Source organism: Bufo bufo, chromosome 4 (genome assembly GCF_905171765.1).
Source record: "Bufo bufo chromosome 4, aBufBuf1.1, whole genome shotgun sequence".
Classification (NCBI taxonomy): Eukaryota; Metazoa; Chordata; class Amphibia; order Anura; family Bufonidae; genus Bufo; species Bufo bufo.
Genome location: NC_053392.1, coordinates 585,785,028 through 585,801,203, shown reverse-complemented (window position 1 = coordinate 585,801,203; position 16,176 = coordinate 585,785,028). Strand labels below are relative to the sequence as shown.

Genomic DNA, 16,176 nt, shown 5'->3' with positions numbered 1-16,176 from the left:
TTCGCCACGAATAAATTTGGATAAATTTGCTCATCTCTAAATATAACTACTATAATACTGCTCCTATGTACATGAGGAGAGTCAGCGGTATGTCAGGTGGCAGCAGACTCCGCACAGCCAGTGACTGACCTAGTAATAACCAGGATGCCTGTTATTGTGGTATAGGGGCGCTAGGTCTGGGCACTGCAACACATTCTCCTCGCTGCCTATTAGGGATGAGCGCGAATATTCGAATATCGAAATATTCGTACGAATATTACAACTTCGTAAATTCACAAATATTTTGAATATATTAAGATATATTCGTTATAACGAATATTAGTTTTTTTTCCATCTGAACCCATTAGTCATATTAGTAATTTACTTTAATATCACTAAATTAGTGCTAGTAATTTAGGATCACATATTTTGTGATAGTAAAAATTACTACTATCACTAATGGGTTGGCTTGGTAGAATTGTCTAATATAGCGCTGTATTCTCTATCTTCATCTATTCGACCAAGCCAACCCAATAGCATACAGCCCTTATGCGACCCGATTTACTCGCATATTTAATTGCCGATTTATCACATAACATAAACTATCTTACATAAAGAGGAAAATTATAAATCGGTAACGATTCTCATTACTGATTTATAATTTTCCTCTTCATGTAAGATAGTTTGTTATGCGATAAATCAGCAATTAAATATGCGAGTAAATCGGGTTGCATAAGGGCTGTATGCTATTGGGTTGGCTTGGTCGAATAGACGAAGATAGAGAATATAGCGCTATATTCGCTATATTCGACATTCAACAATTCTACCAAGCCAACAGTTACTTACGATTGGCTTGGTAGAATATAGCGACTATAGCGCTATATTCTCTATCTTCGTCTATTCGACCAAGCCAACCCAATAGCATACAGCCCTTATGCGACCCGATTCACTCGCATATGTAATTGCCTATTTGTCGCATAGCATAAACTATCTTACATAAAGAGGGAAATTATAAATCAGTAACGATTCTCATTACTGATTTATAATTTTCCTCTTTATGTACAGCACTATATTAGCTAAATTGCAGTCTATGTGTATTTTACAAATATTCGCTATACACTGCGTGCAGAATTATTAGGCAAATGAGTATTTTGACCACATCATCCTCTTTATGCATGTTGTCTTACTCCAAGCTGTATAGGCTCGAAAGCCTACTACCAATTAAGCATATTAGGTGATGTGCATCTCTGTAATGAGAAGGGGTGTGGTCTAATGACATCAACACCCTATATCAGGTGTGCATAATTATTAGGCAACTTCCTTTCCTTTGGCAAAATGGGTCAAAAGAAGGACTTGACAGGCTCAGAAAAGTCAAAAATAGTGAGATATCTTGCAGAGGGATGCAGCACTCTTAAAATTGCAAAGCTTCTGAAGCGTGATCATCGAACAATCAAGCGTTTCATTCAAAATAGTCAACAGGGTCGCAAGAAGCGTGTGGAAAAACCAAGGCGCAAAATAACTGCCCATGAACTGAGAAAAGTCAAGCGTGCAGCTGCCAAGATGCCACTTGCCACCAGTTTGGCCATATTTCAGAGCTGCAACATCACTGGAGTGCCCAAAAGCACAAGGTGTGCAATACTCAGAGACATGGCCAAGGTAAGAAAGGCTGAAAGACGACCACCACTGAACAAGACACACAAGCTGAAACGTCAAGACTGGGCCAAGAAATATCTCAAGACTGATTTTTCTAAGGTTTTATGGACTGATGAAATGAGAGTGAGTCTTGATGGGCCAGATGGATGGGCCCGTGGCTGGATTGGTAAAGGGCAGAGAGCTCCAGTCCGACTCAGACGCCAGCAAGGTGGAGGTGGAGTACTGGTTTGGGTTGGTATCATCAAAGATGAGCTTGTGGGGCCTTTTCGGGTTGAGGATGGAGTCAAGCTCAACTCCCAGTCCTACGGCCAGTTTCTGGAAGACACCTTCTTCAAGCAGTGGTACAGGAAGAAGTCTGCATCTTTCAAGAAAAACATGATTTTCATGCAGGACAATGCTCCATCACACGCGTCCAAGTACTCCACAGCGTGGCTGGCAAGAAAGGGTATAAAAGAAGAAAATCTAATGACATGGCCTCCTTGTTCACCTGATCTGAACCCCATTGAGAACCTGTGGTCCATCATCAAATGTGAGATTTACAAGGAGGGAAAACAGTACACCTCTCTGAACAGTGTCTGGGAGGCTGTGGTTGCTGCTGCACGCAATGTTGATGGTGAACAGATCAAAACACTGACAGAATCCATGGATGGCAGGCTTTTGAGTGTCCTTGCAAAGAAAGGTGGCTATATTGGTCACTGTTTTGTTTTTGTTTTTGAATGTCAGAAATGTATATTTGTGAATGTTGAGATGTTATATTGGTTTCACTGGTAAAAATTAATAATTGAAATGGGTATATATTTGTTTTTTGTTAAGTTGCCTAATAATTATGCACAGTAATAGTCACCTCCGCACACAGATATCCCCCTAAAATAGCTAAAACTAAAAACAAACTAAAAACTACTTCCAAAAATATTCAGCTTTGATATTAATGAGTTTTTTGGGTTCATTGAGAACATGGTGGTTGTTCAATAATAAAATTAATCCTCAAAAATACAACTTGCCTAATAATTCTGCACTCCCTGTAGGTGCGGGTCCCAGCAGTATCCTAGCGATATGCCCCCATTGTCCATGATTAGACAACCCCTTTAAAGGGGTTATGCCATAATTAATGTACAAAAATGGAAATCAGACATCATATAGCACCACATGAGAATCTCATTCTAACAAAGCTAGACCTCCCATAGTTCTCCCTATTAATTGATCCAATAGTTCTGCTAGATTTATTTCAAGCTGCCAGATCATAGGTGTGTCCTTTCTCATTGTGTGTGTCCATTCTGTTGCAGCTCTCTCCCTATCACATCTCAGGGGGTGTATCCTCTCTGCTGCAGCTCTCTTTCTATTACAGGTCAGGGGGCATGTCCTTCCTGCTGCAGCTCTGCCTGTCACAGCTTAGGGGGAGTATCATTCCTGCTGCAGATTTCCATATCACAGCTCAGGGTATGCCTTTTATGCTGTAACTCTCTCCCTATCACAGCTCAGGGGACGTGTCCTTTCTGCTGCAGCTCTCTCTCTATCACAACTCAGGGGTGTGTGTCCTTTCTGCTGCAGCTCTCTTCCAATCACAGTTGAGCGAGCATGGGAGGTTGAGAGGAGAATGGGAGTAGTAGTGGCTATGATGGTGGTGGTAGTACTCGCAGTTCACGATGCCAGTCCTCACCCTGGCTCTCCCTGGACCGTCTAGTGAATGAAGGGCGCACCCTTTCTTCCCTCGGGGCACTCCCTGGACTCTTTGGAGGCTCAGTATGGATGCAGGGGCCGGAGGGATGGTGGAGGCAATGGCCAGGCCCAGTTTAGTGATAACAAAGAACAGTCTTTTCACTGGGGATGATGGGTGATGCAGTACAAGCATATTTCAAGCACAATTCTGACGTATTTCACAGAGCTTGCTTTTCCCAATGGCTGTGTATAGGCAGCAGCAATGTTGGCAGTAGTAGTCCGAGTTTCACTGTAAACACACTTTGCAATCTTACGAAATTGGCCACGGGTGTGCAGGTCTCTTAAAATGTGGTGGGCGCCTTAGACCTACAACCTGTTCCACATACAACAAAGTCCAAGATTATCTTTACTGTCCCTGCACATGCACTCACCCGGTCCTAAACAGCCTCTGGATATCTTTGCTGCGCGGCATTCACGTTTTGCAGATCCGCAATTTGCAGACGGCAAAACACGGCAAGGACGTCTGAATGACCCCTTAGGCTCCTGGCTCTGGAAGCTTACCACTCCACAGGAGTAGGGTTTTTCCTGGAGAAAAATTATCTTTCCTTTACACAGGCAGGAAATAACAGGCAGAGCCAGGCTGAACTCTAAACCAACTAAAGACAGGGGCGTGAGCAGCACATCACCCTGGCAACAACACCAAGAAGCTGCCAGATTTACTATTTGCCTGCCTATATTCAGCCATGCGGGATACACAGTGCATTCAATAAATGACATTAACCATTTTTGCAATAATTAAACCTTGCAGTGAGGGGAGGGGGGGGGATATTTAGGTTGAAAAAGATGTTAATATTTATATATTTTTTAAAAATATAAAGTTCATTGTTAATATTGGAATCTTAATAAAGAAAGTTAAATGAAAAAAAACAACAACATTGCAGTGGTCTTCTGTGGCACTGCAGCAGCTCAGGGGCATGTCCTTTCTGCTGCAGCTCTCCCCCTATCACAGCTCAGAGGGTGGGCGTATCCTTTCTGCTGCACATTTCTTCCTGTAACTGTCACAGCTTTAACAGTAGATACAGCTGGTGGCATTAGATAGATGGGACTGAGCATGTGCGACCACCTCTGAATAGTTACTGAGGGGGAGAGAGAAATAAGGAAAAGAATGAACAGCGGGTGGCGCCATACAGATAGATTTCATTGAATAACTCAGTGGCTTTACAGAATTTTTAATTACATCCAATTACAGAAGCATTCAGATCCAGGAGCTGGTTTAGAAAATGTAGAATATTTTTTGTGGGACAACCCCTTTAAATGCTCTGACTTTACAAAGTATGCATATAGTGTAGTGACAGCTTTTTTTAATGCTATGAGATAGGCAGCGCTTAGACACGTGTATTCATCACAAGTCCCCAGGAGATAAAGTCCATTTATATATAATAATCTGGTTTTCATCCTCTCGTCTACAGACAGAGATCAGCAGAACAGAGAACGCCTGCTCAGAGCTGTTGAAAAATTCAATAAAGAACTTCAGGAGATTTGTTCAACATCTCGTTATCATTCGCGGAGTAATTTCCCAGAAGAAGACACGGTTAGTAATGGCGCCTTAGCCTCACGGATACTGATAGATATCATTACCGCTATAATGACAGCAGATGAGATGCTGTATACTGAAATATGCACCAAAGGAAACTTCTAGTCATCTGCACACATGAGATAGCGATCTTGTAATGGACTTCTTACTGGCATACAAGGTGTACAATATATCTCCGGGTCATCAGTTACTGCAGTGTGGTCCAAGGCCAAACCACTGCCCTAAGAGTACTTTCACACTTGCGGCAGGACGGATCCGACATGCTGTTCACCATGTCGGATCCGTCCTTCCGCTATTTCGCCGTGCCGCCGGATCGCCGCTCCGTCCCCAGCACGGCGGTGCACGGCGAAAGCCGCCGGACTAAAAAGTCAGACATGCAGCGGCACGGCAAAATAGCGGAAGGACGGATCCGACATGGTGAACAGCATGTTGGATCCGTCCTGCCGCAAGTGTGAAAGTACCCTTAGATTGGCATTACCATGGGCTTGTCCTTCACACCCCTATCTTTAGTCAGCTGCAGCCGTAGAGATGGTTTGGGCCCACAAGTCCAAAATTGTTCCTCTCTGCCACTGGCATGTCTTTTTTGGTTTTAAGCCACATCCTTACATTACTCAAAAATTTCACACCCAGATAGAAATATCGGAGTGGTACAAAACTTGGCATGCAACTATGTCTCAGGTAGACATGTAAATGATCATAGGTGAGATCTGATTAGACAATGGGTCTTGCCACAAGAAAGCATAAAAGTGCTTCCCCTGTAGCCTGTATAAAGGCTTTCAGAAGCTACTTTTGGGTAATGTACTTCTTGGTGACTAATTGTTGTCTGCTAGACATGCCTTTTATGACACACTCAAAGACATTTTGTCCAATTGCCAGACTTTGAGAGTGTCTACACAGTAGGCATGGAGGCACACACACTGGAACCCAGCTTGCTTTCCCTGCCTACTTGCAGTGCAAGCCCTAAGCAGCAAGTCTGCAACTGGTCGATGTTCCCTGTACTGCTAAGCGCCAGACAGACACAGAGATGCAACCACACAGAGATGAGTGGTACAGAAATAGGTAAAAACAGCAAGGACAATACGATACAAAATCAGAGAATGGAGAGTAGTCAAAATAGCCAAGCCAAAGTCAGAACCAGATGGGTAACATGGTACAGAGTTACTAGACAGAGGGAGATCAGAGGCAAGCTGAGGTCAAAACAACAAGCAATCCAATAGGCACAGACAGAAACGGGAGCACAGCAAGGGAGTAAACCTATAACTGGCATGGGTGTATTGCCAGCAGGGGATTTAAATAGAGCACTAAGTCCCTTGATCAGAACCTGATGGGTCCAGTGACTTGGCGCCCATTGGACCAGAACACTAGTATCCTACAGGTAGGCAGTCTGAGCTGTCACTGCAGGAAGGAGGTGAGCGAGAGCTCCATTGGCATGGATGAATAAAATTTAAACCCACATGGCTTATAAATAGTGTAAAAAGTGCAATAAATTACAAAAAGAGGGCCTTTAAGAAATACAAATATGAAGGGTCAGCTGTATTCTTTACAAAGTATAAAGAACTAAATAAATGATGTAACGGGTAATAAAATCAGGTAAAATACACAATGAAATACAGGTGGCCAAACAAAGTAAGACCAACCCCAAAACATTCTTCAAATACATAAATGCAAAAGGTCAGAACATGCATGGCCCCTAAACCATGGTAACAGGCTGTTGGTTACTGGGGATCAAGAGAAGGCAGAGCTCCTAAATGGGTTTTTAAGCTCTGTATATACAAAAGAAGAAAGCGCATCTCATGAGGGTGGTGCCACTGGTGTACCTCATGTACATCTTCCCCATACTTGTTCATTTTGGACTTTACTGACCCATTTTCACCAAATAAACCAATCCCTCTGGTTGTTTCCATCCTGTATGTAGAACTTCCTGTTCCTGTATCCAACCAAACCCATGATGCACTTCTCCTTCCTCTGCCACAACTTTACCCCTGCCCCTAACACCCAGCTAGTTTATAGCTCCTCCCACCCATCTAGTTACATAGACACTCCCCTATCACTGCCCCGTCCATGGACATGACATCACAGGAAATAAGAAAGAGCTGCGTGGACATGGTCATGTGACCACAACCCAGAATGGAAGATAGGAACAATAAAGGCAAAATAAATACATTACAAAATTGCAAACACCTTCATAAATGATTGTTTTAATGGATGTTGATGCAAACTAGAAAACCCCTTTAACATGCCAGCTACCACACTATCTCTAGGTTAGTCCCTTTGCTGTGCCAGTTAACAGCATCATTGTGACCGATGACATCACAGTTTACCAGTCGGATGGAGTGGTAAGTAATTTACTCCACTGCCATTGAGAGATGGGTCCTGCAGTGAGACATTAACTTTGATTTGCATGCCACAGTGCTCCCCTAACAATGACAACCACAGTGCCCCCAAAACAATGACATTATGATCATAACCACAGTATCTTCCTAATGACAGCCACCTTGCCCCCATAGCAGTGACAACACAGTAAGCCCATGATCTTAACCACAGTGCCTACCTAATGACAACCACGGTGCCCCATAACAGTGACAGCTGCAATGACCCCATGATTATAACCACAGTGCCTACCTAATGATAGCCACAGTGCCCCCATAACAGTAACACAGTGACCATTATGATCATAACTATAGTATCTACCTAATGATGGCCACAGTGCCCCCATAACAGTAACACAGTGACCATTATGATCATAACTATAGTATCTACAGTACCTAATGATAATCACCAAAAAAATGAAACTAACTTTCGTATGTATGAAAATCCAAAAAGCTTTATTGTAAATATATATAAACAGTACGTACATGTATTATAAAACAGGCAGCACAAGGCGGGACACACAGATGAGGAGCAGGACCCAAGGAGAGGCCGGGAGATCAGTGCAAAAAAATACAGGGAAAAAGAATACTAGCTGAAAGAGCAAACCTCAGAGTCTCATAGCAGCAACGCCCCAAACACAATGCAGCAGAGGCGATTGTGGAGACTGAGGTTTAAGATGGAAGGAACACAGAGGAACACAATTAAACATACCCTGAATGGTGCAAAGATCTCTCGGCCAACTCCTGACCCAACGCCGTTTCGCCAGTAGATCTGGCTTCTTCAGGGGAGAGTATTGCCTGTGCACAAAGAAGAAGCCAGGTCTACTGGCGAAACAGCGTTGGGTCAGGAGTTGGCCGAGAGATCTTTGCACCATTCAGGGTATGTTTAATTGTGTGATCATAACCACAGTATTTACATAATGGAAACCACAGTGCCTCTATAAAAGTGACAACCATAGTGACCCTGTGAGCATAATCGTAGTATCTACTTAATGACAGCCGCAGCGCCCCCATAACAATGCCCTCATTAGAGGCTGGCACAAAAAATGGGCTTTCGGTCTATATACATGGGGGGGTGGGGGGGGGTTGTCCTCAGGAAACTTGTGAACAGTCCAATAGACATGTTTTGTATAAGAAACAAATTGCTAATCAGGATGCGGACACAACAGTAATTATCGGCCGCGCTCATTATTTAGATCCTGCGCTGACCCCGCACACGTCTGACACTGCGATATTGCTGCAGTATAATACACCACATTACCATAATAAGATCTAGAGTAAATCTGATCTCAGATAATCCGGTTACTTCAATTACAGGATGAATAACCAAAGGAGAAGAGTGAAGTGTTACTGCGTAATGTAATAATGAGCTCAGTAATTAGGGGAATAAAACATGGATTTATGATCAAAGACAATCAGGACGATCACCGACCAATACAGCGCCAGTGCAGCGCACACACACTGCCCGCTGACACCGCCACCAACCCTGCCCTGCTGTAGTGAGGGTACCGGGCCAGTATGTGTGTAATACAGGTAGAGACTGAGTACTATATGATGTGTGCCTGTAGTGAGTGTGTACTGTGTGCATGTATGTAGCAAGTATGTATATGTATGTTGTGACTGCATGTATATAGCAAGTGTGCACATGTGTGAATGTATGTTAAAAGTGTGTACTTATGTTGTGACTATGTGCGTGTATGTACCAGGTGTGCGCATGCATGTATGTTGTGACAGTGTGCATGTATGTAGCAAGTGTGCCTATGCACACATGCTCTGACTGTGTGGATGTATGTAAAGATTGTGTACTTATGTTGTGACTGTGTGCATGTATGTACCGAGTGTGCAAATGCATGCATTTATTTTGCAACTGTGCATGCATATAAGTTTTTATTGTGTGCATGTATTTTGTGACTTTGCCTATATGTAGTGTCTGTATGCATGTACTTATGTAGTGATTGGGTGTACGTGAATGCACCTGTGTATAGTGAGGTACTGTATGGCGGTATTGTCACATGGGGCAGCACCGCGAGCATGGAAGAGAGTACAGCATGTGACGCTTTATGGCATTGTATGGTAAGGTCAGGCAGCACTGCGCGTTAGTCGGTGGGTGCTCGGACTTGCGGATGTAATCCCGAAGTCTGCACAACGAAGAAAAACCGGCACTCCAATTTTCTTTGCTCAAAAGGATTTATTGGTCACTCATGTGACGCGCGTTTCGACACTCACAGGTGTTTTTTCAAACAGAAAGTGAGCAGCAGTATATGTGAAAGCACAAACAAACAAACTTAAATAGCCCGCCCATGGTCATGTGATGATGACAAAGCTCTTTGGATCCATCATTTACAGACATTGGCTCCTAAGGGGTTAAATCGGGATTACGCCATTAATAGCTTCCTGGAAGATCCTTCCTTTTTTTACATGTCTTACCTCTCTCCCTCCTGGCCGCACTATGTTGCGATTGTCAGTAATTAGCACATTTGTCATAATACACCATGAATCATGGATGTGTATATAATATAGGTCCCTTTTTGCAACACTGTTCTCTCTGCAGGGCAATTGTAACTTATCCTTTAGGACGTCATCTCTGCGAAGACTAAACAAGAGGCGTCTATTTACACTGTTGTTGATATGTCTCCCCGGCAACGTGATGTCATCATCACATGACCATTGGCAGTGTGATGTCATCGTCACATGACCATGGGCGGGCTATTTAAGTTTGTTTGTTTGTGCTATTACATATAGTGAGTGTCGAAACGCGCGTCACATGAGTGACCAATAAATCCTTTTGAGCAAAGAAAATCGGAGAGCCGGTTTTTCTTCGTTGTGCAGGCTTTATGGCATTGTGTGTATAAGTAAGAGAAATCTGTTCGTTTCTTGTTGTGATAGCGGAGCTGTATGAATTATTTCTACATGTTTGACCGTTTTATGTAGGCGCCGTCTAGTTGTAGTATTTATGTATGATTTGCCAGCACTGGTTGTCTCCTATCAGGTAGCCTCATGAGCAATGGAGAGTATGAGTACTGAGTATATAATAAGGAGAAAGTTTTAAAAAGGTGTTTATGTTGTGTTAAAGGGTTTATCCCATGAAAGGTATTTATTATGTATCCACAGGACTCTGATCCCTTAGAATAGAGGGTCCCCAAGCCCCCTCTCCACCGCTCCATTCACTTATGTAGGGCTTGTTTTTATCCACTGGTAGATTTACATGGGCAGTGGGCACTGTATGGCTGTATAATACATACCTGGCATGACAGCACTATTTGGGCACTGTATGATGGTAATGTCATGTGAGCATGAATGAGAATGAGTCAAAAGGTATGTAACTATATGATAGTCCTACCCTAGAAATTAGTCCAATAGTGTGTGCAACACATACCATGCTATAAAATTCCACTTATGTAACGATTTAAACTTATTAAAGGCTATGTACACCTTTCTGGGCATTTTTTTAAATTATTATTGCATTGTACTAATTTTCAGCTAAAAAATCTGTTTTTCAATTGGTCTTTATTAAAAATGTTGAGCCAATGTCTTTGTGCAGCCTTGAGTTTCTCTAGTAGAACTTTAACTTTGTTCCATCAGGCAGGGAGCTGACAGGCTCCTTATCTCTGATCTCTGACCCGATAAACACTCATTATAGCTAAGTTCTTATCGATAAGAATGTGGCTTAAATACGTGTTTATGACCTTTTAGTAATTTAGAGATAAACACACACCTAGAAAAACAGTTAACTCTTTGTGACAGAACGGCTGAATATTTTTTTTAATAAAGACCAATTGAAAAAATGATTTTTAGTCCAAAATTAGTAAAAATGTAATCATTAAAAAAAGTTGCCCCCAAAGGTGTACATAGTCTTTAACATTTTCCAGGTTCGATATGGACACCACAAACCCCACGTGAATCAAACGGAAAAACTTTCAGATGTGCACAAGACAAGATCTCAGATTTACTCCCCGGCTGTCACAGTCAGAGAAGTCATGGGCCATATTGAGAAGGAACCTTGTGATGTGAACGTCAGAACTTTTACGAATCGAAGTCCGCCCAGGAAGAAACCCTATAAAGACCCCCTAAAGAAAACCTACAGCGGAGATCTCCTGGACAAACACCCTGCAAGCTTCACGAGCACCAACGAGCCTTTCAAGCCAAGGTTACTCAAGAAACCCTCCAAGTCCTTTGTGTCAAATTACAAGTATTATACGGCTCCTAGGAAGAAGAGTTCACGAAGAACATCATCAGGGCAGGTCCACCTTCAAGACAAGAGGTAACCTTCAGACATTACCCAGATATATCAATATGTGTAAGGCCTCATGCACACCACCCTAACAGAGACTGTCCGTGTTGCATCTGCATTTTTTGAAGATCCATTAATTTAAATAGGTCCGTGGTCTGCAAGTGCAGGACATGTTCTATCTATTCGCAGAATGGACATAGGGATGCAGAAATGAATCATCTGTATTTTGTGGATGTGCGAACCACAAAACGAATACAGTCTTGTGCATGAGGCTTAAAGGGGTTATCCTGGAAATAATATTGAAGACCTATCCTCAGGATAGGTCATCAATATCAGGTCGACTGGGGTCCAACTCAGATCGGCCTCTTCCTAGGCCGTGTGATGTCTCCGTACATTGGTCACATGATACAAGGGTGGGCAACCTGCAGGGAGGGCAGCGGCTACTTACAACAGCTGATCGACAGGGGTGCCAGAACTCGGACATCATTATGATTTCCTGGATAACCCCTTTAAGAAATACTCTTCAATGAGCATATAAGTAGGTTACAAGCATCTACTTGACCTCCCATCTTGGTGACTACCGTTTGAAGGTCTGACTTCCAGTGTTCCTGACAAGCAACTGATAAAAATGACCATTGTTCTCGGAAAATGCTGCAGCCTCTTCCTAAGCCAGTGATGTCACGTCCGTCCGTCACATGGCGCATGTGCAGCTCAGTCCTATTCACGTGAATGGGACTGATCTGCAATACCAAGCACAGCCAGTATTCAATGTATGGCGCTGTGCCTTCTACACTACGAAGAGGCCGCAGGGCTCATCCAGTCTCGGTGGCCCCTTTAAATAGCTAATCGTGTGGTGCCAGGAGTCAGACCCCACCAATCAGATATTGATCTTCTGGGTAGGTCATCAATATTTAAGTCCCGGAAAAGCCCTTTAATAATGTATTCAGGAATTGTGTGGTCATTAGTAACCTAATAAAATGTAATTATTCCCTTAATTACTGCCTGTCCACAGTAATATTACATTCCGGATGTATTTCCATTGGTAACGCACATATGATAATAGCTGATTGCTGCCTCCTGACTCTATATTGTTTTATAAACTGAATTGTCTAATAATATGAATAACTGTAATATACTATCAATTAATTCATTTCAATTACAACTAATTCATAGGTCACTGGAAAAGTGCAGTCACACAACACAATCAGTAAGTATAGTACAGTACTAATATTATAGAGATGGATGTGCTTAAAGTAATGTGATAGATAGAGATAGATAGATAGATAGATAGATAGATAGATAGGAAATAGACAGATGGAAAGACAGAGAGATAAATAGATATTAGATGGATATGCAATACCCCAGATAATGTATTTTCTAATTGTTTGGTTTATAATGGTATGGCAATGTTTTACTTATGTTATGTACTGTTACACCTGCAGATGTTGTATGAGAGGCACTGGGAATAGAGCTAACCACTCCCCCCCCCCCCCCCCCCTTAGGAGTGGGCTGTTCAGATTTCCTGTCAGGAGAGAGCTAGCTAGGCTAGTGAGGAGACAGGGAGTATGTCCATCATCTCCTGCTCCTTAGGGGCAGAAATCCATCTCCACTGTGAGGAACACTGCTCCAGACAGACAGAAAGGTCCAAGGTCAGATGAATACATCAAAGTTACGGCGTTCCAGGCAGCAGAGTGATCAGCTACAATCAGCTTTACAGACACTGCTGCAAGGTGAGGGATAACAAGTTAAGACACCCATCACCCCTGGGCTGGATAGGCAAATCTGAAAGCCTGCATGACATAGTGGACACCTACAGTCTCAGGTGCCAGCTTAATAGCCATAGTAAAGAAGAATCAGGAGAGAGGGAGACTTTGTCAGCTAGCGTGTTTCTGAGTACTAGAGATAGATAGATAAAGAAAAAATCCACGGCACTCGCAAAGTAGTGTTCTTTAACCACCTCAGCCCCTATGGCTTAAACACCCTGAAAGACCAGGCCACTTTTTACACTTCTGACCTACACTACTTTGACCGTTTATTGCTCGGTCATGCAACTTACCACCCAAATGAATTTTACCTCCTTTTCTTCTCACTAATAGAGCTTTCATTTGGTGGTATTTCTTTGCTGCTGACATTTTTACTTTTTTTGTTATTAATCGAAATTTAACGATTTTTTTGCAAAAAAATGACAATTTTCACTTTCAGTTGTAAAATTTTGCAAAAAAAACGACATCCATATATAAATTTTGCTCTAAATTTATTGTTATACATGTCTTTGTTAAAAAAAAAATGTTTGGGTAAAAAAAAAAAATGGTTTGGGTAAAAGTTATAGCGTTTACAAACTATGGTACAAAAATGTGAATTTCCGCTTTTTGAAGCAGCTCTGACTTTCTGAGCACCTGTCATGTTTCCTGAGATTCTATAATGGCCAGACAGTACAAACACCCCACAAATGACCCCATTTCGGAAAGTAGACACCCTAAGGTATTCGCTGATGGGCATAGTGAGTTCATAGAACTTTTTATTTTTTGTCACAAGTTAGCGGAAAATGATGATTTTTTTTTTTTGATTTTTCTTTCTTACAAAGTCTCATATTCCACTAACTTGTGACAAAAAATAAAAAGTTCTATGAACTCACTATGCCCATCAGCGAATACCTTGGGGTGTCTTCTTTCCAAAATGGGGTCACTTGTGGGGTAGTTATACTGCCCTGGCATTTTCCAGGGGCCCTAATGTGTGGTAAGTAGGTAAATGACCTGTGAAATCCGAAAGGTGCTCTTTGGAATGTGGGCCCCTTTGCCCACCTAGGCTGTAAAAAAGTGCCACACATGTGGTATTGCCGTACTCAGGAGAAGTTGGGGAATGTGTTTTGGGGTGTCATTTTACATATACCCATGCTGGGTGAGATAAATATCTTGGTCAAATGCCAACTTTGTATAAAAAAATGGGAAAAGTTGTCTTTTGCCAAGATATTTCTCTCACCCAGCATGGGTATATGTAAAATGACACCCCAAAACACATTCCCCAACTTCTCCTGAATACGGAGATACCACATGTGTGACACTTTTTTTCAGCCTAGGTGGGCAAAGGGGCCCACATTCCAAAGAGCACCTTTCGGATTTCACCGGCCATTTTTTACAGAATTTGATTTCAAACTCTTTACCACACATTTGGGCCCCTAGAATGCCAGGGCAGTATAACTACCCCACAAGTGACCCCATTTTGGAAAGAAGACACCCCAAGGTATTCGCTGATGGGCATAGTGAGTTCATGGAAGTTTTTATTTTTTGTCACAAGTTAGTGGAATATGAGACTTTGTAAGGAAAAAATTTTTTTAAAAAAATCATCATTTTCCACTAACTTGTGACAAAAAATAAAAAATTCTAGGAACTCGCCATGCCCCTCACGGAATACCTTGGGGTGTCTTCTTTCCAAAATGGGGTCACTTGTGGGGTAGTTATACTGCCCTGGCATTTTCCAGGGGCCCTAATGTGTGGTAAGTAGGTAAATGACCTGTGAAATCCGAAAGGTGCTCTTTGGAATGTGGGCCCCTTTGCCCACCTAGGCTGTAAAAAAGTGCCACACATGTGGTATTGCCGTACTCAGGAGAAGTTGGGGAATGTGTTTTGGGGTGTCATTTTACATATACCCATGCTGGGTGAGATAAATATCTTGGTCAAATGCCAACTTTGTATAAAAAAAATGGGAAAAGTTGTCTTTTGCCAATATATTTCTCTCACCCAGCATGGGTATATGTAAAATGACACCCCAAAACACATTCCCCAACTTCTCCTGAATACGGCGATACCAGATGTGTGACACTTTTTTGCAGCCTAGATGCGCAAAGGGGCCCACATTCCTTTTTATGAGGGCATTTTTAGACATTTGGATCCCAGACTTCTTCTCACGCTTTAGGGCCCCTAAAATGCCAGGGCAGTATAAATACCCCACATGTGACCCCATTTTGGAAAGAAGACACCCCAAGGTATTCAATGAGGGGCATGGCGAGTTCATAGAAATTTTTTTTTTTTGGCACAAGTTAGCGGAAATTGATTTTATTTATTTTTTTCTCACAAAGTCTCCCTTTCTGCTAACTTGGGACAAAAATTTCAATCTTTCATGGACTCAATATGCCCCTCACGGAATACCTTGGGGTGTCTTCTTTCCAAAATGGGGTCACATGTGGGGTATTTATACTGCCCTGGCATTCTAGGGGCCCTAAAGCGTGAGAAGAAGTCTAGAATATAAATGTCTAAAAAATTTTACGCATTTGGATTCCGTGAGGGGTATGGTGAGTTCATGTGAGATTTTATTTTTTGAGACAAGTTAGTGGAATATGAGACTTTGTAAGAAAAATAAATAAAAATCCGCTAACTTGGGACAAAAAAATGTCTGAATGGAGCCTTACAGAGGGGTGATCAATGACAGGGGGGTGATCAATGACAGGGGGGTAATCAATGACAGGGGGTGATCAGGGAGTCTATATGGGGTGATCACCACAGTCATTGATCACGCCCCTGTAAGGCTCCATTCAGACGTCCGTATGCGTTTTGCGGATCCGATCCATCTATCAGTGGATCCGTAAAAATCATGCGGACATCTGAATGGAGCTTTACAGGGGGGTGATCAGGGAGTCTATATGGGGTGATCACCACAGTCATTGATCACGCCCCTGTAAGGCTCCATTCAGACGTCCG

The 16,176-nt window shown here is 42.5% G+C and overlaps 1 protein-coding gene across 1 annotated transcript in view; it reads left to right on the top strand.

Annotated features, from left to right (window-relative positions):
- LOC120997516 (spermatogenesis-associated protein 7 homolog) overlaps nt 1-16,176 on the top strand; it is a 305,575-nt gene that overhangs the window by 254,586 nt on the left and 34,813 nt on the right. The window contains exons 5-7 of the mRNA XM_040427597.1: nt 4,758-4,879; nt 11,121-11,512; nt 12,656-12,689. Coding sequence (XP_040283531.1) covers nt 4,758-4,879; nt 11,121-11,512; nt 12,656-12,689 — 548 coding nt within the window. The remainder of the gene's footprint in view (nt 1-4,757; nt 4,880-11,120; nt 11,513-12,655; nt 12,690-16,176) is intronic.